Source organism: Hippoglossus hippoglossus, chromosome 8, assembly GCF_009819705.1.
Source record: "Hippoglossus hippoglossus isolate fHipHip1 chromosome 8, fHipHip1.pri, whole genome shotgun sequence".
In the NCBI taxonomy this organism is placed as follows: Eukaryota; Metazoa; Chordata; class Actinopteri; order Pleuronectiformes; family Pleuronectidae; genus Hippoglossus; species Hippoglossus hippoglossus.
Window position 1 is genome coordinate 16,994,723 of NC_047158.1, and position 23,880 is coordinate 17,018,602.

Consider the following 23,880-nt stretch of genomic DNA (forward strand, 5'->3'; position numbering starts at 1 on the left):
TTTCCTCCATTCAAATGAAAATACTTTTGTAAAGTAAAAGAAGTATTTCCTAAAGGTTGAATAGTGAATGCAATACAAACCAGTTGCTGTCAAGTGTAGGTAGACACAACCCGTATAGGTGATGACAACAGGACTCTGTATGACACACATAGTCCTGTTGTCATCTTTATTCCACTATCTGAATAGACATGAACCTTTGGAGTTTCACATCTGAGAAAACAACAAATTTACAAGAATACATTTTGCGTTTGAAGTCGTGATGTTCGAGCAGTTTCAAGCAAACTGACCCTTTAACAATCACGACCAAACAGTTTGAATGTAAGTGAGCAGCCTTGATTAACATGGCTCTGGCGCAGGATTAAAGACACTTGTTTGATGCTTGAGACCCCGGCCCAGTTCCCTTTCTCTGCTGTCTCTCTCTCCGCTGTGGCCCGGTGTGGTGAGGGCAGCAAAGATGTGGAGAGGATAAGAGGAATGGAGAGGTGGAGGCTGGAAGGAGCAGATCAAGGGGCAGATAGAAAAAGGGCAGACCTTTGATCATCTTGAAAAGACGATCTACATAAAAACAAGGAGGCTGAAAACAGAGAAGGGAGCGATGAGTTACAAGGACAGGTGCAGGCCGAAGACTCTGTTTGCAATTTTAATTAAATGAGAAATGACAACAACAAAAAAAAGATTGATTTATAATGTGGAAGTCGTTAAATATACATTTAGCGTGACTTTACACTGTATTGACATTTTTATTTGTGTGTGGTTTGCAGAAGAGGTCATCTTGGCGGATGATGAGAATGAAAACGATTATGATGGTAAGAATTTGTTTGTGCATGTTTTATAGTGCATGTACGTTTTGCACATCCAATAGTCACACGTGTTTGCTTGCTTTTTGAAACAGGGTCTCGTAGGAGAGCCACAAAGAACCATAAGAGCAAAGCTGAGCTGCTGAACCCAGAGGAAGGAGAGGGAGACCTGGCCGTTGGTAAGAGAGCCTCACACAAAAACACACACACACACACAAACCACAGGTACATACAGATGCTATCTTATCTTGCATATCAGCATTACCTGACCCCGCTCTCCTTCCCCCTCCTGTCCTCCACTGCTCTGCACTTCTCTTCTCGTCTTACATATTCTTTTCATTCTCTCGTCTTTAACCCCCCTCATCCTTCCACATTTTTGTCTGCATAGCGAGACCTGACCCAGATCTCTTCCATGGTCGGAAACGTGGATCAGAACCAGTACAAGGTTTTGGGGTGAAGACCCGTAAAGACTTTAGATTTGCAGGTTTATGATACCGGTGAAGAAGATGATAATCCTAGAATGCAAAAACCTTCAGTCCAAACACCTTAACTAATCAGTTAATTAGTTAATGGTTGGTTTATTAGTTCATTAATTATTACCTCACAGTGGAAATTGTAGATTATACTCATGTGCTTAATCCCCCTCATCCCTTCACCTTTCCCGGCCTTGCTGCCTCCTCTCTCCTTCTCTCCTCCATCCCCTCTTCTTCCAGTCTTTTCATCCAAAGTTTATATGCTTTCATATACTGTATATTAGGAACTGGACAGCACCACAGAAACATTGGACCTATATAATGTGTCTATGTCTATGCTCAAGTAGAACATTTGTATGTATTGGATCTTGTTACTTATTGTCTCTGCTCCTGTGTTTATGTGACCAATGAGGGAAGCAGATCATCGTGTGTACGGTTTTGTCTTTCCTAGATGCTGAATGTACACAAACATCTCTGTTCAGATAATTATATCACATTTATCTTGCTTTCCCTTCCAGGTTCACCATTCGCTCGTGCCAGCTTGAAGAGCTCCAAGCTCGAAGGATCAACCTTCAAGAGGCGCGAGCGCCGGCTGCGCTTCTTTATCAGACACATTGTTAAGTCCCAGGCCTTCTACTGGAGTGTGCTGTGTTTGGTGGGCCTCAACACGATGTGTGTGGCTGTGGTTCACTATGACCAGCCAGAACCACTTTCGGATTTTCTGAGTGAGTAGGAGGGCGTGGGGATACATACATACTTTGGGTGCAAGCATAGCACAGATTATCTCTGCAATATGCACAAACACTCTCATCGCAGATTACTGGAAGAGAGTGGGTGAGCAAATTCTTAAAGTAAACGTGACTAAATCCATGACAGAGCACATCCAAACAAAATCTGTCCTCCTCTTGTACACAGTTTAGTATTGGTCTCTATTTGTTACATGTATATAGTACATATAGACATTTTTATTTCTCCCTTGCATACTTAAACAGTACCCTTCCTTGGATGGATGAATGAATGGAAGGTTGAAGCATGCAAGGTCTCCTCTCTCGTTTGAGCTTCCTCTCCTCCTCCTCCTCCTCACATCTCGTCTTCCTCCTTCCCTGTAGATTTTGCAGAATTCATCTTCCTGGGGATATTCTTGACAGAGATGTGTATAAAGCTGTATGGCCTGGGCAGACAGGCCTACCTCAACTCCTCCTTCAACTGCTTCGACTGCATTGTGAGTCCCACTGCACACAGCCGTAGACTGTACACATATACACACAAACACACAAAAATCCATCGATGAGTTACTCATCATGACGCTTGCGTGTGCTCGTATTCGTGTCAGGTGATCGGTGGTAGTATATTCGAAGTGCTGTGGTCCATCATCCAGCCGGGCACGTCGTTTGGCATCAGCGTGCTGCGAGCTCTCAGGTTATTGAGGATCTTCAAAGTCACAAAGTGAGTCGGTTATGATAAAGTAATGTTATTTCTTATATTCACACAAGGACGTAATGTTAAAGATGTCGCAGAATAAAATCCAGAATAAAAAACATGCTTTCTGTCTGTCTGTCTGTCAGGTACTGGGCATCTTTGCGTAACCTCGTCGTTTCTCTGCTCAACTCCATGAAGTCCATCATCAGCTTGCTCTTCCTGCTCTTCCTCTTCATCGTCGTCTTTGCCCTGCTGGGCATGCAGCTCTTCGGAGGACAGTCAGTGCTGTTTGCCTTCACCTTTGCTCGCTCTGTCCCTCTCTCCGTCCCTTTTTTGGAGTCTTTATTTAATTTTCTGCTCAGAGATTCATTTTTTCCTAATCGCCAAAGTCATTTCAGAGCAGTTTTTCAGAGCAGATATTTGTTGTGCTAGCAAGATGCTTTTTCATTTCCTGTCCCTCTCTGCATTTGTTCTCACACGTCTTCTTTCCAACTCTCTCTCTATATATATATATATATATATATATATATATATATATATATATATATATATTCTTTTTCTCCCCCTGCTAGGTTTAATTTTGAAAATGGCACTCCTCCGACCAACTTCGATACCTTCCCCGCAGCAATAATGACGGTGTTCCAGGTGAGCAGAGGGCAATGAACTGCAGAGGGGAGGGAGGGATGGATGGAGGGAGGGGAGCAGCCTGGTAGGAGAAGACGAGGACTGGATTAGGACGGAAATGATTAAAGGACCAAAGAGGATTTGCACACGAGGGAACGATATGAAATGTAGAATTCAAGTTTTGAATTCCTGAATGTCATTAGTCAAAACAATAATTGTGCTAAATCTTTTCTGTATTTAAAGGTGTGTGTGTGTGTGTGAGACAGAGAGAAGCTGATTTTTAGTTTTGACTTTGTTTTTGCATCTTAAATAAATACATAATGTGTCTGGGTGTATATTATGTACTCTATCAAAGCATCAATCAATCGTCAAATCCCTAGAGGTCCTTGGTGTGGGTATGGCCTTGTCTTACTATTTACGTGTGTGTGTGTGTGTGTGTGTGTGTGTGTGTGTGTGTGTGTGTGTGTGTGTCAGATCCTGACTGGTGAGGACTGGAACATGGTGATGTACGATGGCATCAAATCTCAGGGCGGAGTCAACAAGGGCATGGCCTTCTCTATCTTCTTCATCGTCCTCACACTTTTTGGCAACTGTATCCTCCGACAGTGGAACTCACACAATACTGCAATACTCTGGTTTGCCAGCCAGTCGGTTACTTTGTGTGTATGTTGTTCAAACAAACGCCCACATGCTGGATTTCCTTTAACTCTGTTCTCAGACACTCTGCTCAATGTGTTCTTGGCCATCGCTGTGGACAATTTGGCCAACGCACAGGAGCTGACCAAGGTTCACTGCAGTCACTGCTTTAACTAACATCTCCGTTTCTTGTCTGAATTCTAAGAGCTACAGCAGTTATGCTCCTCTGCTCCATCTGTTTCCCTCATTGGCGATATTTCCCGCCCGACTCATCTCTTGCTTTTGATTTCCCTCCCTCCTCATTGTCTGTCTGTGCAGGATGAGCAGGAGGAAGAGGAGGCTGCCAGTCAGAAGATCGCCCTGCAGAAAGCCAAGGAGGTGGCTGAAGTCAGTCCGCTGTCTGCCGCCAACCTCTCCATCGCAGCGTGAGTTTCCGACTCTTCCTCCCGCGCTCTTGTTTTGATTGAGGAGTTTTTTGAAAGCTCAGTATACTGCACTTACAAATTGAATTGTTCTGTGTAAGTTTGGACCTTCACTTCTTCAGGTATCAGTCTGACTCGTGTGTGACGCAATTGTGCATCACAGTGAGCCTCAGTGAACCATTCATATTCGTCATCGATACAATAATAAGTATTTTCCCTTGCTTCAGAATAAACGTTTTAACATTTATAGGTCGACATGCACACTTTTAATCCACTGACAGTACATTTAGAAATAAACCTAAACATGTATATAGATGTTTTTTTCTCCCTCTGTCTCTTCACTCTGTTTTATTTCTCTTTCTCGTACGCTTTTGTGCATACTAAAACACACACACACACACACACACACACACACACACACACACACACACACACACACACACACACACAAAGCCTGCATTGGATTGATCTTGGCCAGCCCTCCTCTGGTCAGGAGAGTCGGAGTCTTTGATCCCTTTTTCTCTGTGTACACAGGGGTCTTTCCTTTTCACTCCTGGTAAAGTTCACACACTCTCACTCATAGACACACACACACACACACAATCCACACAGTTCCGCCTGTAAAATAAAAAAAGAAGAAGCACAACAGGTGAGCCCAAGCCACACACACACGTACACGCAGTCCTGACCTTTACTGCTTTGATATATGTGCCTTCGGGCCACTTTATATCACACACACATTATATCATACAGTTCATTCACAGATGCAACGAACAAACGTTAAATTCTCCCTGCAGATGCTCATGATTTGTGTTCATCCTCTTGTGAATCACACTCGTCGTTACTTCGTGTGCTGTATGTTGTGCACTTTACCGTGCTGTGTACATTTGTGTCTGTGTATCAGTGAGCTTTATTTTAGCTGGGAGTTCTGTAAAGGTTAAATATTTATTTCTCAATACAATGTGTGTGTGTGGGAGAGAGAGAGAGAGAGAGAGAGAGAGAGAGAGAGAGAGAGAGAGAGAGAGAGAGAGAGAGAGAGAGAGAGAGAGAGAGAAGGCTGTTTGTTGGTTTAATTAGAAATCTGCTTTTGCATCCTGCAGCAAACTTGCAAACCTCCGCCAAGGCCCAACAGTCCCACGTATGAAACCACATTTAAATTCATTAGAATTCAAACCGGCCAGAAAAACATCCCACCGATTTTTTATTTGGATCTGCACCAAATTGTACGTACTCATAGAAATCAGTCCCCTAGACATGCCTAATATCAAGATGCATGAGAAATTAGAAAGTGGAGAAAAAAAATAGGATCTATCTGCCCCCTGATCCAAATCCACTCCAAAATCGAATGGGTTCTTCCTTGGCTCCTGTCCCACCCCTACACAAAATTGAATTGAAGTTGGTTGAGTAGTTTTTCCGTAATCCTGCCAAAAAACTAATTAACGCAGACAAAAATATATTCACACGTTGATTATTATATACTTTAAAAGCCAAATGGCTAAGTATAGACTCGAGTGTTGCATAAAGTCAATTTTAGTTTCCGGTTTCTTTTCTTTCTTTTTGATTAAACTGTAAATCCCAGTTCTGCTGATGTAGGGCTGCAAGGTGCATCACATTCCAATAAGTTAGTTTAAATCCAAACCCCTCGTTTCTGTAGTTTTAAAAAGGAACAACGTTGAAATTCCAAAATGTTTTTTTTTCTCCGTCGAGCACCAAGCAGGGATTTTAAACTTTGAGACCAGTGGTGCATGAAGAATCTCTTAAGAAGATATTCTATGGTAGATTCAGGACAGTCGGCTGCCATGACAGCTCCAGAACACCCATGGAAAACAGTTGTAAGGCTACATAGCAGTAACTAATCTAAATAGATTGAAGCAATGCAGTAAATCAGTTTTTAGACATTTTACTGTGGTCTTACCAAGGTATTTTCAGTAGTTAATGGATTACAACCTCTGTGATATGTGTTTACTAAACTGAAACTGTTAACCTGCTGTTTAAAGTAACATGATCTCATTGGTTTATATGCTGTACTCTTTGTATGATTTATCCTCATCACCACAGGCTTATTACTACATTATAATGCAATATTTCTGCAATGTGCATAAAAAGTATTTTGTAGTCGTAGTAATTAGTACACCACTAGTATACCATTATACTAGTAATACCACTAGTAATTAGTAATAACTATTCGTAATTAGTAATAACTATTCGTAATTAGTAATAACTATTAGTAATTAGTAATATTAGTAATAAAATAGTTATAAATTATTATAATATTAGTAATAACTAGTAATTAGTACACCACTACTATACCATTAGTACACCACTGCAATTTGTTGCAGTGGTGTACACTGTTAACCTTTGCATTATTTTAAGTTAAACACAACAAAATACACAGTAAAATACCATAAAACATCTTTACAGTTAGTTACAGCAATTTGCTCGGCATTGTGGGTAAAGTGCACGATACACTACGTCATTTACAGTAAAATAATTTGAATTTGAATAATAAACATGGAAGCTGAAAAAGTGCGAACTGATTTGCAGAAACGTAGTTAGAGAATTAAAATGTTTGAAATGAAAGACATTGTTCAGACTAACGGGAACATGAGAGACGAAACTCCGATTGTAAAAGAGGCAAAGACCGATCAGAAGAGAACGGGGCAACATAAGTGAGTGATGCAAGAAAGATGAAATTTGTGAGATTGCAAAAAAAGGAGGATGTTGAAAAATGAATTGATGAAGAGATGGAAACAAATTGTAGAGGTTGAGTGTGCGTGAATGTCCTAGTGTGTGTGTCTTTGTGTGTTTGTGTGTGAAGGGTTGCATTCCAAAATTCTAAACCTTTTCGGCCAAAATGTCGCCAGATTTGTTCCCTTTTTGCATTTCAGGAATGTATTTAGCAAATTTGACAGCTGACTTGAGCAGTGACCATGTTTCAGTGCAGACAGGCTGTTTCTTTTCATTTATTAAATGGTGGATGGACAGCCCATTTTGGAATGAAATCCTCCTTCTGTTTTTTCGTGCCATCTCACTCACCAGCTGTTTCCCTCCTCAGCAACAAAGTACACAGTGAGTGTCACAACGCTTCCGACCCCTTTCTGGACTGGTATTTATTTATTTGTTTATTCATTTCTGAATACCTTCTGTTTATTGACTTTACCACCATCCCTCGCTTTCTTTTCTGTGCTTTAGAACGCCCTCCTCTCCTTGTCCCCTTGTTCTTTACTCTGTTTATGAATCACATACTTGGCTTTCTCTAGCTGTCCTTTGTGTTGGCTTATTTTTTACGAGTACATTTTTCTGTCACCTGCACCTCGCAGTACGGCTGTTGCTTTACTGTGGTTGACTGTCGGCCGCGAGAGAAGTGGGAGTTAGAGCTGATTTACTCGTAGAACTTTTGGAAGGAGGCGGTCAATGGCTGTTTTTGGGGACGTTTCTGCATCACGTAGATTAAACACCTGCTCCGTCAGTCCGGCCAATAACACATTCTTGTAATCATTGTGACGAGCTCAGTGGGGGGGTTTTGGGTGCCATTTTTTGTTTGGGTGGGTTAATTATAGATTATCATAAGAAATTCTGACCTTGCCTCGGTGTTATCCTCCATTTTGTGTCCCTACATGGTTTATCAAAGCGAGGCTGACCCGCCCACGTGCTTTGGCAAGCTGTGTCGACACCAAAAACCTCGTTCTGTCGCGCTGCCTTGTTCTGTAGGTCCAGCCAAATGACCCTTCAAATGTCTGCCCCCCCAGTGTGTCTTTATGTCCTGGCTATTTTACGTACTTATATTTTGGTGTTGGTTTTCACATCCCTCTCATGTCTCTGTGTGTACATTTGCGCAGCAGTGTGCGTCTCAGAACGGCTCTTCTAACGCTGCCAACCCCCTCCTCCCTGTCCGCCCTGTTCCGTTTTTGCAGTAAGGACCAACAGAAGAACAACAATAAGGGAATCAATAAGTCGGTGTGGGAACAACGTACCAAGGAGCTGAGGAAGCAGACCCTGGCGTCCAGCCGAGAGGCCCTCTACAACGAGCTGGACCCCGACGACCGCTGGAAGGCAAGGGCAGGGAGGGAGGAGCAAAACAATGTAAAGGACAAGGCAAACAAAGCCCCTAGACTTGTGGTATCAGTGTACACAAGTGACGGCAAATATCCTGATGATGTGGTGGTGATGAATTACATGTTTATCTGGTGTTTATTATGTATAGTTTATTTATTAATGGTACATTTGCCATCGGTGATCAATATAATGGCCGGACAATACCAAAACGTACGACGGTGTATAAGGGCCATGTTGAAGAAAAGACATTTTAAGAATAAAGTCGTTGTATTAACAGAATAAAGTCATAATTAAGGTGAAAGTCCAAATATTAGACAAAGACACGTCTATTTTAATGTTAGACAACATTATAGGTTTCATACACAATGTTTTCAAAGTCCTGATACGTACGATGATGTGGTGCTGAGTATTATATTATTTGTGCAATTTATAGTGAAGTATAATTTAACAAGATGCTCCATATTCTTTAATTTAACACAGCAACATGACATTTATAATATGACTGACTTGTTTGTTGTTGTTTTTCAACATGGCCCTAATACTCTGTAGTACAAATGTGAATATATTCTATAATCTAGATCTATTTAATATATAGTTTTTTCCACTTTTTGTCCAGCTAGAAAGACTTAAAACTTCTCTTCTCTCTTCTGTATCTTCACACTTTCCCTCCTGGCTGCCAATCCATCCCTTGCTCTCCTCGCAGGTGAACTTCTCTCGAAACGTCCGTCCAGACATGAAGACCCACCTGGATCGACCCTTGGTGGTCGACCCCCTTGAGAACCGCAACAACAACACCAACAAGACCACTGCCAACAATTCAGACCTCTGCTTCAGCCAGCACCATCCCGCCGATGAGCTCCACAGACAAACACGCCTCCACGAACACGCCGGGGAAGTAGGCGGGGGTGGTGGCGGAGGCTCGGGTCCAGTCAGACCTCCCTTACAGCGGGGGGAGTCCACAGAAAGCAGGCGGAGCCGTAAAAGTGAGCACCACCACCACTCCTCCCACGTCCGACTGGATGCCACAGTGATACCTGGGCCAGGCTCGGAGGAGAGGCCGTCCAGACGCCACCACCACACCCGCAGCGGGAGTCGAGGGGGAGGGCAGTCGGAACACAAGAAGCCCAGGTCGCATCGAAAGATTGCAGAGGAAGGCGAGGAGGGCGGGGGAGGTGGTGGGAAAACGGGGAGGCACAAGAGCAAAGGGGTGGACGGAGGTGGAGAGGGAGGAGAGAAGGAGGCACCTGGGGAAGGCAGTGAGAGGAGGCCAAGAAGAAGTCGCCATGGCAACCAAACAGACGGCGAGGGGAAGAGGATGTGTCAGCATAGAAGGAAGTACGTCCAATGCACGTGGAAATAAGATATTTTTTACTTTAACTGATGTTTGGATGGATAAACTCATCTGTTGTATGCTCCTGTCACTTCTCTCCATTCTTCCCTCTCCTCTCTTTCTCCGTCTTCTCTTTTTCTTCTCACTCCCTCTTTTCCAGGGAATGCAGTGTCCCCAACCTCTCGACCACACGGCCCATCCAAAAGAGCCTCTCTAGGCAGGACAGCCAGTACAGCGAGGATATGGACAACCTCATGAATACCAAGCTGGTCTCTGGCACCACCCCGCCCGGCGAGGGTCACCCCATTCCAGTTGCCAGCCGCACTATGGCCCCCGGCTATGGATCTGCCCTCCATCTTGCTAACAGCGGCACTCACGGGAGTTTAGTTAAGTTAGATAGCTACGGGAACATCGGACATCACCGTGCCAACAGTGTCCTCAGGCTGCCCCACCCTGACTACACATCAGTAGACATGCCAATTTTTCCATCCACCAATGCCATACTGCAGGGTAATGGCAAAATGACTCAGTGTTTTTTAAACTCTGTTCTCTCTTTTCAGCCTTAATAACAAACTCTGGTTTTTCTTTACCCCATTTGTTCTCCCTCCTCCTCCTGATCCAGTCAACAAGAACGCCAACACGGAGCCTCTGCCGGCGAAGGAGGACAAGGACGACGACGACGACGAGAAGGGAGGTGAAGGAGGACCCAGGCCCATGCCTCCCTTCAGCTCCATGTTCATCCTGTCCACCACCAACCCGTAAGTTAAACCTGGGTTTGATACACAGGTCAATTGCATACAGAGGCCGAGTTTACATGCAGTAAAACAGAAAATACTGCAGCTCGAATGGTGTCCGTAGCACAAACGTCTCTGTCTGCTCTTAGGTTTCGACGAGCATGTCACTACATCTGCACCCTGCGTTACTTTGAGATGTGCATCCTGCTGGTTATCGCCATGAGCAGTATCGCTCTGGCTGCCGAAGACCCCGTCTGGCCCGAATCTCCTCGCAACAATGTAAGACATTCGCTACAGCCTACATTGGTACTTTCATGTGTGTATATGTTATCACTGAGTCTGAATGCCTGAATCAAACAAGCGCACCTAAATCTGTCCTTCAAACTAAGCCCGAGAACCATCATTAGATAAAAGGTGAATCACACTCGAATGTACGATTTTTTTGCTTCACATCTTAATTTGAACTGTCTCTCTCTTCGTACAGGTTCTACGCTATTTTGATTATGTCTTCACCGGAGTGTTCACATTTGAAATGCTGATAAAGGTAAAAGTATATCAAGAAAAACGATTCACTCCAGAGAACTTCAGGTCAAATTAGACATTTTTACTCCACATTGTGGCCAAATTGCATCCTAGTCACGCTCTCGTCCTCTCTCGTAGATGGTCGATCTGGGCTTGGTCTTGCACCAGGGCTCTTATTTCCGGGACTTGTGGAACATCCTTGACTTTATAGTGGTTAGTGGTGCTCTGGTGGCCTTCGCCTTCACGTAAGTCTCCCCTCCTGCCTCCCCCTTCCTCCTCCCTCTCTCATGTCTGTTTACTGCCTCACTGGCACCTTGGAGTACAGCCTCCCCCCCCCCCGTTCTTCTCGAATCACCCATGTTTGGACTCTCTCATATCCCTTTCTTCTAATTCATCTTCTGCTCTTTCAGTCGCTCTCGCTCTCTCTCTCTTGTCTGCTCCTCCATTAAACTTAATCCTATCTCTGCTGACAAATGGCCAACCCTCCGTAGCTGGCCATTTCCTCTGCCTTTTCTCTCTCATTCAACTTTAGTCCCACAGTCCCGCCATTCCTAAACCCCACCACCGACCCCCAACGTCCCTTCATGGCATAAAATAGTATCCCAGCATTCCCTCCCTGGCCGCCTCCTCTTCCTACTGTGAGAGGTGAGGACCACCCTTTGCACCTGTAACCCTTTAGTGCCCAGGGCGTTCTAGAATTAAAGACCCCATGCAAAGCCTGGCCAGGTCATGCTGAGGTCGCTCCCAAATCTCTCCACACCCATCACCTCGACAAAGCAGGTACTTTGAATCTTACCTAATCTGCATGACTGCGGGTTTTTAATAGTTAATAGCTTATAGGTGATGTGTACTACGCTGGGTATGAAGCATGAATTTTGAGCTTTAAGATTTGCTGTTCTGCTTTTGCATGGGGAGTATAAAGTGAAGCAGAGCCGCAGGATCTAATGTAATATTGTTATAGTTAGAAGATGCACATACTAAGTCCAGCAAGTGTATGATGGTGATGCTGTAACCTTCTATCACATTCTCACACAGGTCACCTGCAGAAACATGAGGTTGTGCTTGACTTTAGAATAACTTTATTAATATGGGACCTCTCAAGAGAGCTTCCCAACAAAGGACAAATAAAAGACAAGAAGAAAATGATTAAAACAAGTGGAATAGCGCATAAAATAATTGAAATTCATGAAATCGCTGTTTTCTGATAAAAACAAAAATCACCTACAAGGCTAATTAGAGGGGATCATACGGTTTAAAGAGCAGAATTTGTTGATGCAGCAGATTTCGCTGGACAGAGGTAACTTTTGTTCAGTTGGATTTTTTCTAAAAGCAATACCTTGGTCTTCTATACCAAAACTTGGATGTTTGTCTGACACTGAAGCAGTGTGAGCAAAATCAGAGGCTTCAGTGTTTAGTGCATGAAAGCATTGTCTGATACTGTGTGTGGTTGACCCGTGACCAAAGTCCGACTAGACTGGGTTGTGACGAGGGAGGCATCAGTCACGAGAGAACGTGCGGCGAGGACCCAGTCGGTCCTAGATGTCAGCGCGCCGCAGAATGCTGACTGCAGGAAGACTGTCCCTGCTTTGTTTGGATGAGCAGGAACTTTTGTTGCTACATTGAAGCAACTCATCACTCGCATGGATCTGCATCCTGAGCTCCTGTTGGTTGAGAGGCGAGGAGTGAGGGGAATGATCCATGGTGCCATACTCGTTCTGAAGAGAAGAGGATGATCTTCCTTCTTTTTGTTGACCCTTTCCAAAACCCAGCAGGCAGTGGGGGCACAGGAGGCCAAAGGTTACGTTAAGTTGAACCCCGCCCATTCTGAAGCAATGTCGTTACTTCCAGAAATGGTCAAAGAAGCCCAGTTTTTTAGCCTTACAGAGGAAAATCAGGTATTTAGAAGACAAAACGTTTGATTCCTTTCCTGTTTACCTCTTGATGCTGTCGTGAAGCCTTCTCCTTCTACAAGATGTTTCTGGGCACCGAGGATGTTATTGACAGGTTCCGATTCCAAGCGACAAAGTGGGAGAGAGAGCAGGCAAAGGGACGGGTTGGAACCGAACCTGCAGCCGCTGCAGAGGACTCCAGCCTCGGCGCTCACCCAGACGAGCCATCGGGCGACCCTCTGCGTTACTTTCTTAACTAGCCCTGCTATTGTTTGATGAATCATACAATTTGGCTCATGTACAGGCTGCTTGTCCAGAACCATATACCTGTTCTCCAGCTGAATTCCAGTTGAGGCATCAGAGGGTATGTGCTTGTTGTTTCTGACTCTTCGTAGAAATCCAAATCCAAAATGATTGAATTCTGCACAATGCCTTTGATAAATAACATTTTTTTAAACGCTTGATCACTTGACTAGAGTCATAAGCTGATTCTAACAACAAAAAAACTCCACTTTCCATTTTTCCCAGCATGGTATCCTCCAACAGTTTTCCCATTGGTCTGGAATTTAGACACAATCACTCAACCTTCAAACTACCTGACCTGCAGTGAAGTCTAAAGTTGGTTATTACGGTCAAAGAACAAAATACAGAACAGTCCCCACGTAGAATTCACCTTCTTCCTCCCTCCTCCATCCTTTCACCATCTTTCACCAACACCCGAAATCTCTCGTACTTCTCCCTACTCATCCTCAAAAGTCAACGCAGATCCCACAGACCTAACTTAAGGAAAATGCATCTTTCAACTTCATTATAACTGAGCTCATCACAGATATTTTGTAGCGCAGTTCATGGTCAGTACTATACGTTGCCACAGAAGGAAAGATCATCCCTTTCATTTGATTTTCATCAGTAGTTTCAGTTTGTGAATCAATGCATTCAAGGTCATTTTGAACTATAATAAGCTGCTTTGTGTTTTTCGAGCCACAGCCACTTCTTTAGTTTTAGTTTTTAATGTCCCGTGGCTGCATTGCATGATGGTGCATTAAGACGTATATCAATAGATGAAATGGTGTCTCTGCCAAGTAACATCAATGAAGAATTGTGGCCTCAGAACAGAAGACACAGAAACTGAATGTTTGCCACAGATCTTTTGCAAGCGCCGCAAACGTCTCTGCTGTCAGACTCTGGCTGTGGTAGAGCAACGTCAGCATGATCTCACATAGTTTTTTTTACAGCTTATCAATGTGTAGATTATTTGAATGAAGGCCGTGCAACTTAAACCAGTAACATTGACACAACATGGCAGGTGCTCCAGGGTTCTAGTGGTGGTGCCCCATCCACAAGACAAGTCTTTCTTCCTGAATCCTCTTTATCTGTGTGTTCTCTCACTAACTCTCTGATTTTGGTTTAATCTACTTATGTATGTGCTACACATAAACCTGTCTGTGTGTGTATTATCTGTGCGCTGTGCCCTCTAAACTCTCTGTGTTGCATATTGAGATGTGGTTGAACTCTGCAAGTGTCTGTATTTCTTCTCTCTGTGACGTCTGTGTCTCTCTGAAGTCTCCCGAGGAATCGTCGAGTATAGAGCGATGAAGGCAGTCGTAGAAGTGTGAAGGGATATAACGTTAAAAGTGAGGTTAAAATTACTGAATGAAAATCATCAACCGTGAAGAAAAATAGTAAATAACCAAAGAGAATACGAAAGCAGCACGATGGCAATTTTATCAATAAATAACCCCCCAAGACAAATAGATTTTCAATCAATCAATTTCATCAAGCCAGTTTAACCAGTAACAATCTGATTTAACTACGATGGGGGTTAAAGACACTAATGCCTGATGGTTGAAATCCGAACCAGTCCGGGACAGACTCGTGCGCATCCAGATAGTGCCTTAATTCAATCGGTGGAAATCAAACAGCATTTCAGGAAGGATCAGCAGTCTCGCCGGAGATGTTTATCGCCCCTTTAATTGTATTAGTCTGGTCTGAGGGCTGCTGGTGTCTTGGGCCACTTGAGCCGCTTGTCCTGCACATTTCTGCAGTCGGTCTGAGCTCCACGTCCGAGACGGGCTCCAGACGCACAGACGCTGGCTGCACGGGAACTGACCATGTGTGGCTACGGCTTGAAGGGGTTTCTTGGCATTTTGAAATTTTCCTCTCATCAGGCGATATTTGTTCGAGCAGAAAATAAATGTGAGCACGCCGGCCTCGCATCACTTGCAGTCCTCAAACCTGCGAGGGTTCGGCTCCCGGTTCGTTTAGAGCTTTGCTACATCAGAGATTTTAAAAGTTCAACTACATTTGGAAGGTTGTGGTGGAAATGGAATTCAATGCAGTCATTCGTCATTAATGCAACTCAGCAATTGAAGAAATGATATGTAAAAACTTTCATTTAACAAGTGTTATATTTAGTTGACTTAGTTGTACTTAAATTATCCAAAACGTTTCCAAAAATATTCCAACCCAGAGAAATCCTCAATTTTATTTAAGGTAAAGGGACGTTTCATTTTGGTCGCATCTTTTTTTCGCTTTACCTTCCGGAGCAAGCGACGTATGGTGAAGGAATAAAACACTGAAAGCCAGTTAGCCAGTTTATTCATTGCCATTTGCTGCATAGCGGGAATTAAACTTTAATAAATCATGTCATCCGTGAACAGGATTTGCACTTGAGTCGTGTCAGGTTGATTTTCATCGGTAATGGTGGTGAAGACAACAACTCCCATGATCCCAGGCTGCGTCATCAAACTAGGTCTTTTGTCATTGTTTTGATTGAGAGACCCCTAGTGGTTGAAGTTACGTATTGTACGTTTAATAATAATGAATCCAGTGTTATTTCTAGATGGAAAAAAAACAACAACTGTGTTGTACTCACGCTTCTTGTCTTTACTGGGAGTGTTTATTTGCCTGTGTACCAGTAGTCAGTGGGTGGGAGGGAGGGTTGACCTAACAAAAAGCAGGCTCTGTCTTTTCTTCTTTTCTGTCTCTCATGTGAATGTTTTCCCCTCGAAAATCCCTCCTTTCTCTATGTCCCATTCTGTTTCTTCCTCCCAACCTCTTGTCTTTTTTGTCCCTTTGTCTCACTGTCTCTCACCCCTCTCTCATCTCTCTGTCTGGACCTACAGCAGCGGCGGCGGGTAAAGATCTCTCTCTTTTTCCTCCTCATTTCTTCCCCTCTGCACCCTCGGTGCCCGTGTTTCTGACCACCTCTCCCTTTTCCTCCATCCCTCATCCCAGTTGATTACTGTACTCGTCTCCTCTTCCCTTTTCTGAATCATTGTTCAACATGGAACAGCTCTGACTCAAACACAACTAAACCTCAAGTTGACACAGATACTGTGTGATTTTTACAATTGTTTTTTTTTGTGTGTGCTGTGGAACCTAAGAGCGGTGCGATCATGCACATGCACACACAGAGACGGACATGTGTGCACACAAAAGTCGCAGTCTAACATCTGGTGTAACAGCTGTAAGACACATGCACCATACACACAGCTGCCTACTCCCCTCAGGACCGATCAGTGACCTGTAACCTTATCCTCCTCACCCTGATCTGAGGGAGTTTTCTATGATACTAAAAGTATTTATTGTACTGTAAGTAAACAAGTTGAGATTTAGCTGTTTACAGTGTAGCTCACTTTTGGTATCAGTGAACAAAGTATTGATTATTTACCGTGGGATTAGATTTAGTTTAGTAAAGCACAGGCTCCCATGCAGTTTTTAAAGTTTTTTAGTGCTGAGTGAGTGTTTTGGTGCAGCTGATATATTACTTCCTCTTCTCTCGTACATGTAAATCGAAACAGAAGAGGTTTGGATGAGCATTTCAGACAAAGAAATGCTCGCTAAAATATCTTTGTCTTTGGCAAACGGCCGACAAGACAAGATTCCATGCTGTCTGAACAATGCTGTGAAAGCAGATGATCCCAGTAGTAGTTTAGAGTTCAGAGTAATTCACTGGTTGAGTCATCAGAAGAGAGAGTTTGGTTTTGAATTAAATTTAAATTAAATTGTGACTTACTTTGGAAATCGTGGGAGTTATCACCTCTTTGAATCTACAATTGGAAGCGTCTCCAAACTGTCATCATGTTAACAGGAGGACACTTCTCCTCGACCAGGCCTGCGTTCGGCAGCTGCTGACAGAAAAATACGGGGTTGCTTGTGTCCAACCTCGACTAAACTCTCTCTGCCAATGTCTCTGTGTAGAATAGAGTTTCTCCATCACTGCTGCTTAAAAGGGAGAAATATTGCAGCATGGAAAGCAAGGTTTCGATGCAGCATGAATATATTTCACTGGGCATGTGCAAGCCAAAGCTTTACCCGTCTCTGTAAAGCATTGAAACACATTGCAAGGTGTTAAACGGGTGTAGCTAGCAGATAGCATTCAGACGGGAATGATATCAGTCGTTCCCATAGCATGTACTGCAGCTGTAATACACCACCTAACTCTAGCATGTAGCTACCATGCTAACCCCACACGTAGAAAATAAGGCTCAGATGGAATATGATAGCAATGCTGCATGTGTTGCTACGTATTTAACCCAGACGCAGTTACTCATCTCGAGTTAACTCGGACACAGGAAACCATCGAGGAATGTCTGCCCACTGCCATTTTGGAATCCAGAGGATGAAGTCTGTCAGTCACCCATGAACCAGCTGACTCTTTCAATGTGTGTGTGTGTGTTTTTGTGTACATGTGTGTACGCATGCATCTGTGTGTGTGTGTGTGTGTGTGTGTGTGTGTGTGTGTGTATGCATGTGTATACCTACAGGGGGAGCAGTAAGGGAAAAGACATCAGCACCATCAAGTCCCTGAGGGTCCTGAGGGTGTTACGACCTCTGAAGACGATCAAACGTCTTCCCAAACTCAAGGTACGTTCAGGAGATGATGTCCAACCTGACTTTAGAGTTATCTGTACTTTTCTGGAAACAATGGGGGAGCATCTGATCTAAAAAAGTCTAACATCTTTACTTTTCATTATATTTCAATTAGGGTGAGGGTGGAAAGTAGAAGGAGGGGGTTAGGGGTTTGTGAAAAACTAGAGGAGAAAACCAGTAGAGCCCATACCTCCGCCAAGGCCCGATAATCTTCAATTATTACTTGGGAAATTGGTGAATATGTTGAACAGAAAGTGATAAAAACAATCCTGGAACCACAAAATTGAATGGTTTCCTCCCAGACTCCTCCTGCATCCTTCCACCCAGTTTCACGTGAATCCGTTATGTTGTTAACAAACCAACCAACAAACAAACAGACAGGGGTAAAAAACCTTGGCGGAGGTAATGACCTATATATCTCAGACTCTTTCAAGCTGCTCGTTCTGCTTCCACACAGCAGCGCAAATGATCTGTCGTTTAATTTTTCATCTTAACCATTCAACAGCATTGACGCTGAAATTTCTGACCAAAATACTGAAATAATTGTAATCCTATGTGTTCCTCTCAGACAATAATTACAGTCGGTGTCTGTGCCCCTCCTCTCGCTCTCTGTCTCAATCCTCAGGCTGTGTTTGACTGCGTAGTGAACTCTCTGAAGAATGTGCTCAACATCCTGATCGTCTACTTGCTCTTCATGTTCATCTTTGCTGTGGTGGCCGTGCAGCTTTTCAAGGGACGCTTCTTTTTCTGCACTGATGAGTCCAAAGAGTTTGAGCGCGATTGCAGGTCAGGAAACTGTATTGACCCTGAGCGTTTAGATAAAGTTTCTTGCCGTGTTTAGCACCTGCTCAGAAAACACAAGCGTGAACACACAGTGTGCTGACGATGTGGTTTGTGTATTTCAGAGGCGAGTACCTGGTGTATGAACGCGATAACGAAGTGAAGGCGCAGAAGCGGGAGTGGAAGAAGTACGATTTCCACTACGACAATGTGGCTTGGGCCCTACTCACCCTCTTCACCGTGTCTACCGGAGAGGGGTGGCCGCAGTGAGTATGCGCGGACACGCTTAGTCACACGCAGCGCACGTGTTCCCCGACGACCTATAACCTTCTCCTCGTTCCCTTCGCTTCCTCCGCAGGGTGCTGAAACATTCAGTGGATGCGACTTACGAGAACCAGGGCCCGAGCCCCGGATACAGGATGGAGATGTCCATCTTTTACGTGGTGTACTTCGTGGTCTTCCCCTTCTTCTTCGTCAACATCTTTGTGGCTCTCATCATCATCACGTTCCAAGAGCAAGGAGACAAGATGATGGAGGACTATAGTTTAGAAAAGAATGAGGTGAGGAGGGATTAACGGAGCGAAGGAGGATAGAGATGCAGATTACGGGGAGAATGTCTGGAAGGCAGGAAGTGGGAGGATTATAACTGCTGGGCGGAAAAGAAGGGATAGATCGAGGAAAAGAAGGGAAGTTGGGACAAGATCCCAGCAGAACAAAACATGTGTTGTGTGTTTCTTTTGCAGAGAGCCTGCATAGACTTTGCCATCAACGCCAGGCCTCTGACGCGCCACATGCCCCAGAACAAGCTGAGCTTTCAATACCGAATGTGGGAGTTTGTGGTGTCGCCGCCATTTGAGTATACTATCATGGCAATGATCGCGCTCAACACTGTCGTGCTCATGATGAAGGTAAACGTCTGCGTCAATTCAGCAACACTCCTGCAAAGATTAACATTAACACACTTCAACTGATTATTGAGACGCACACGAGTTAACATCCACGTCTGTCTGCACCTTTATCTCATGCTGTCTCAAAACACCTGCATTAGTTCAGACTTTTCTTTAGATGTTGCTTTTTTGCACTATTTTCCTGATGTTCTGCTGAATGTGTCTCTGAATAGTGTGAGCTCAATTGTGTCCCTGACTTTCTAATAACCCTCCTTTTCTGTCTCTGGTGGTGTGTGTTTGTGTGTTTGTGTCTTCCGTTCGGTTGTGGTGGTTTGCTGGCATGAATGTGTGCGCTGCTTGTGTGTGTGTGTTTGTGTTTGTGCTTGTTTGTAGTATGACGGAGCTTCTGATACCTATGAAGCTGTGTTAGGCAACCTGAACATAGTGTTTACCTCCCTCTTCTCCATGGAGTGTGTACTCAAGATCATCGCCTTTGGAGCACTGGTGAGTGTATGCGTGTGTGTGTGTGGGTCTGTGTGTGTGTGTGCACTACTGTATTTTTGTAGACAGTCCTGAAGGTCAGTTATTAACATGGTACCACTGTATCCACATAGACTGTTATTGGTCACCAGGCAGAGAACAACAGTGAGAAGGGAAATGCAACCGCTGACAGACAAACTTCAGACTTTACAGGAAAAACACCTCAGAGATACTTTTAACCTTTAGAACAAAGATATTAATGCACCAATGACATCAACTCCTAAGATTCAGGCTGTATCCATACAAATGCGTTTTAGTTTTAAAACTTAATAAAGAAAACATACTAACACACATACTAACTCACCTGAGAACGCATATCACGGGACCAGTCAGGTACACTGGGCCGGTGCATGACGATATAAACAGGAAGCAGATTGTCTACTCCAACAAACAAACAACAATGGTGAAAAGTAAGATGAGGGATTTCTATTCTTGGGCCGACGTTGACTTTGGATCTGTTACTGACAGTAAGTGTTGACAGCATTTCCAAATGCCTCAGTTTTTTCCTGCTCATATTACAAGGCATTTTTCAAACAGGGGGCCGAATTAGGTGAATCAAAATCAGAATCAAAAACTCTGGAGCTGGGTGGACAGCAGGTGTTAACGCAGCAACAGTGATACGTGTCAAAACTGTAGTTGTGTAGCTGGAGCCATAGTGTAGATCCAATATATCTGACGCCCACTCTTTCCTCACTGTCCAGTTCTGTGTTATGTTTTTTTTGGGGTTACTGTATAAGTCGTAGGAGAAAGGTATATTCAGCTACACTAAGATAAACTAAAGCGACTGAAACCAAACAATGTAGAGAACAATCGATTAGGAAAATGACATGCCGCTATTTTTCATATTGTGGAGGACTTCACCGCAGCCCCCATCCATTATGTTGTACCACTGGGATGCATTGTTTGTCGTTGATTAATGCTCACGTAGTTCAAGAGAAACTTCGGGGGGAAATAATGAGCAACAGAGACACGATTATGGGTAATAAAGAAATGGGAAACTGCTAGAAACCAGCGGAAGAACGGACGGACGGCGAAGAAGAGAAATAAATGGATAGAGGAGAAATATTAGTTCAGGGAGGAGATACAGGACGGACAAGACGGTATTACAGTAATTAGAAGAAGGAGAGTGAATGACAGACGGGCGGTAATAAGCAAAGATTACAGGGAGGGTGGAGATTAAGTGGGACAGGATTTTGAATCTAGGGGAGCAACCTGAAACACACTCGTGCCCCTCCGCCTGCATACACACAAACAACACTAGGCCTGTGTGTGTGTGTGTGTGTCAAGGTGGTTTATTTTAATAGCCACCTCCCTTGCTCTCTCCATGTCCCTCCACTTGTCTAATGCACAGTTTGGCTACAGGCGAAATGTAGGAGAGCAAAAAAAGAAGCAGACTTCCCTCAACAGCATTTTGTCCTCATCGTCTTTTCTCTTTGACTCCTGACGTATAAAGAGAACTATTTAAAAAACCTTAAATTATTTGTTTGCGTGTGTACGCAGATATATGGATCCAGTTTATTAAATAGATGTAAGAGATGAATTCAGTTTGAGTTTGTTTGATTTATAAGATTCAGATACAGTATGTGATGTTGTCGTCTTCTGATGCAGTACAGTTTGTCCTCAGCTGGCCTGTCTGCTGGCATCCGCTCAACATGCCATCACTGATGGTCCATTTGTCTCATCTAATTCCTCTCCTGTTCCTGTCGGATACTGACATGTTTTCTTGTTCTCCTTCTCTCTCTTTCTTTCCCTCCTTCTCTCGCTCTTTTTGTCTTTTTTTTTTCCATTTCTCCGTCAATCTCTCTCAAACATCCGCGTTTGTCTGAATCTTACCGTGTCATTCTCATCACCTTCCCAACTTCCCTGTTTCCTCTCCCCTCCCTCCGTCGTCTCCTTTCCTTCTGTCTCTCTCTTGTCCTGACCCCAGAATTATTTCAAAGATGCCTGGAATATTTTTGACTGTGTGACAGTTCTGGGCAGCATCACCGACATTCTGGTCACCGAGCTGGGGGTAAGTAGCAGGATCTCGTGCCTGTCTCTATGTTTGAGAGAGAGAGAAGTGATATCGTGTTAGAAATGTATGTTGTTTGCCTGTTTAGTGACCAAGTGAAGACTGTTAGGTGAGTGCCAGCATGCGTCCGTGGCCTCGCACATCCGTCACATTGTCTGGAAAACATACAGCAGTCAAGACAAGGAAGGGAGAGCATGAGTTAGAGGCCTCTGTTGAGTCTCGCGTTGCTCAGTCATGCACAAACATCTATTGAAAGTCTTATATAATTGTCCCAGTTGGTGGGACGAGGAGAGACCCGACTGAGGCTCGCCGGCACTGAGCCGCAGACGGGAAAAAAAAGGCAGAAAGCCCGGCTGATGCTCTGTAGCAAGTCGGGGTGCAACGGATCTCAACACCCGCGGCTCGGATCAGATCAGGTCATGGTTCTTGGTCACGGATCGGGTCGTTTTTTTGGGATCAGCAAAAAAAAGTGAGACAAATATAACAGAACTTGAAGAACAGTTTACCACATGTCTGATGTTCAATGTTTAAATAAAGTTTTAAGCCAAAATATTTAATATTTACTTTTTAAAAAATAGCCTTTGTGCGTTTAGTGTTTCACATTAATTATCTAAACTGTGGTGACCCGTCATATTCTAACCGTTTTATAATGAACCAAAAACATTTACATTTAATTTAATGTAGTATCATGAAAACATGAGAAATCTATAAGTTAGTGTTTCACTCCACTGATTCCTTGAGCTGTCTGCAGCGCTATTTGCATCACGCTCGCTCGCTCTATCGTCCATAAAGTCTTTACCGTCCACGCAGACAGTCAGACCTCCTGCGAGTGGCATCCAATGCAGTTTTCTCACAAGCGAGAACTTCTTATCCGTCGATATGGCCGTGGAACTTCTGACGTGTGCTGTGTGTATATATGTATCTATGTGTGAGTGTATATACATGTGGAGAGAGTCTATTTTGATTGATTATTTTATTTAGGAAATTATTTCAAAAGGTGCGGTCAGACAGAACGTGAAGTGATTTTCAGACACAAAGCAATAGCATACAAAGTCAGTGCACATATGTTAGTCAGTGTTGGAAGTGAGTTATCTCCACGCCAGTCAAAACTGAGGTGAAGATGCATCTCTGTGATTTGAACAAGTCACAAAAAAAACAGTAGATCTGAGCGAACTTATTGGGACAATAACCTGCGATAATAACGTGAGCTGAAAATTTGCTTTGCGTTCTGTCCGATCAACTTTTGGAGAGTTGCTCTTGCAGATTTGAAGATGCACCTGGTAGGAACGGGATGCTTAAACTGTATTCGACAGATTTATCAGGAAAAAGGTTGATGCAGCTTCACCAACTCCTTACCTACCAGGTCTGTCTGCCGAAGCAAGGGATACCAATGACTCAAGCTCGTTTAAAGAGTAAATTGATGCTTTTTCACCAGCCAGCTTCTAGTAAATATTCCTGCGGCTGGTTTGTTTTTAAACTCATTTCCAGAGACTGTTTGTTTATTCCGAATCGATCCCGCGCTGTCTTGGTATCCCTGCTACACGGAGAATCTGCAGACTGAAAGCTGCTGCTGTGCTAACCTGTCTCTGTAATGACGTTCCATTTCTTTCTTGTTTTTTATCTTTTCACATGCTTTCTTTAAATCGTCTACAAACTTTACGACGACCCGCTGTAATCTACTTCGCCCCCCCTCCCCCCATGCCCCCTTCTCCCCCCCTCCCCCTCTCCCCCACTCCCAACAACTACTACGTCCTGCGACTCCATCCAATCAAAATGCACTATGAATCCTCTGTGTCCACCCATGACACCCCGGCTTGGTCAATCTCTCTGGTTGTTCTTCGAACCAACCAAAAAAAACAAAAATCCAAAAATTTGCTGCTATAAA

General features: G+C 43.8%; 1 protein-coding gene across 11 annotated transcripts in view; it reads left to right on the top strand.

Annotated features, from left to right (window-relative positions):
- cacna1aa (calcium channel, voltage-dependent, P/Q type, alpha 1A subunit, a) overlaps positions 1-23,880 on the top strand; it is an 83,794-nt gene that overhangs the window by 32,226 nt on the left and 27,688 nt on the right. For 3 of the 11 annotated variants that reach the window (XM_034593722.1, XM_034593716.1, XM_034593717.1), the window contains exons 9-34: positions 762-806; positions 893-976; positions 1,789-1,995; positions 2,380-2,492; positions 2,604-2,716; positions 2,836-2,967; positions 3,262-3,334; positions 3,788-3,905; positions 4,032-4,099; positions 4,268-4,374; positions 7,427-7,477; positions 8,286-8,454; positions 9,131-9,762; positions 9,918-10,267; positions 10,380-10,515; positions 10,641-10,770; positions 10,976-11,035; positions 11,152-11,258; positions 16,028-16,039; positions 17,672-17,771; positions 18,403-18,563; positions 18,683-18,823; positions 18,916-19,117; positions 19,301-19,465; positions 19,838-19,948; positions 21,912-21,995. In XM_034593722.1, the coding sequence (XP_034449613.1) occupies positions 762-806; positions 893-976; positions 1,789-1,995; positions 2,380-2,492; positions 2,604-2,716; positions 2,836-2,967; positions 3,262-3,334; positions 3,788-3,905; positions 4,032-4,099; positions 4,268-4,374; positions 7,427-7,477; positions 8,286-8,454; positions 9,131-9,762; positions 9,918-10,267; positions 10,380-10,515; positions 10,641-10,770; positions 10,976-11,035; positions 11,152-11,258; positions 16,028-16,039; positions 17,672-17,771; positions 18,403-18,563; positions 18,683-18,823; positions 18,916-19,117; positions 19,301-19,465; positions 19,838-19,948; positions 21,912-21,995 (3,671 nt within the window). The remainder of the gene's footprint in view (positions 1-761; positions 807-892; positions 977-1,788; positions 1,996-2,379; positions 2,493-2,603; positions 2,717-2,835; positions 2,968-3,261; positions 3,335-3,787; positions 3,906-4,031; positions 4,100-4,267; positions 4,375-7,426; positions 7,478-8,285; positions 8,455-9,130; positions 9,763-9,917; positions 10,268-10,379; positions 10,516-10,640; positions 10,771-10,975; positions 11,036-11,151; positions 11,259-16,027; positions 16,040-17,671; positions 17,772-18,402; positions 18,564-18,682; positions 18,824-18,915; positions 19,118-19,300; positions 19,466-19,837; positions 19,949-21,911; positions 21,996-23,880) is intronic. The other 8 variants (XM_034593718.1, XM_034593719.1, XM_034593725.1 and 5 more) reach the window with 4 other exon arrangements.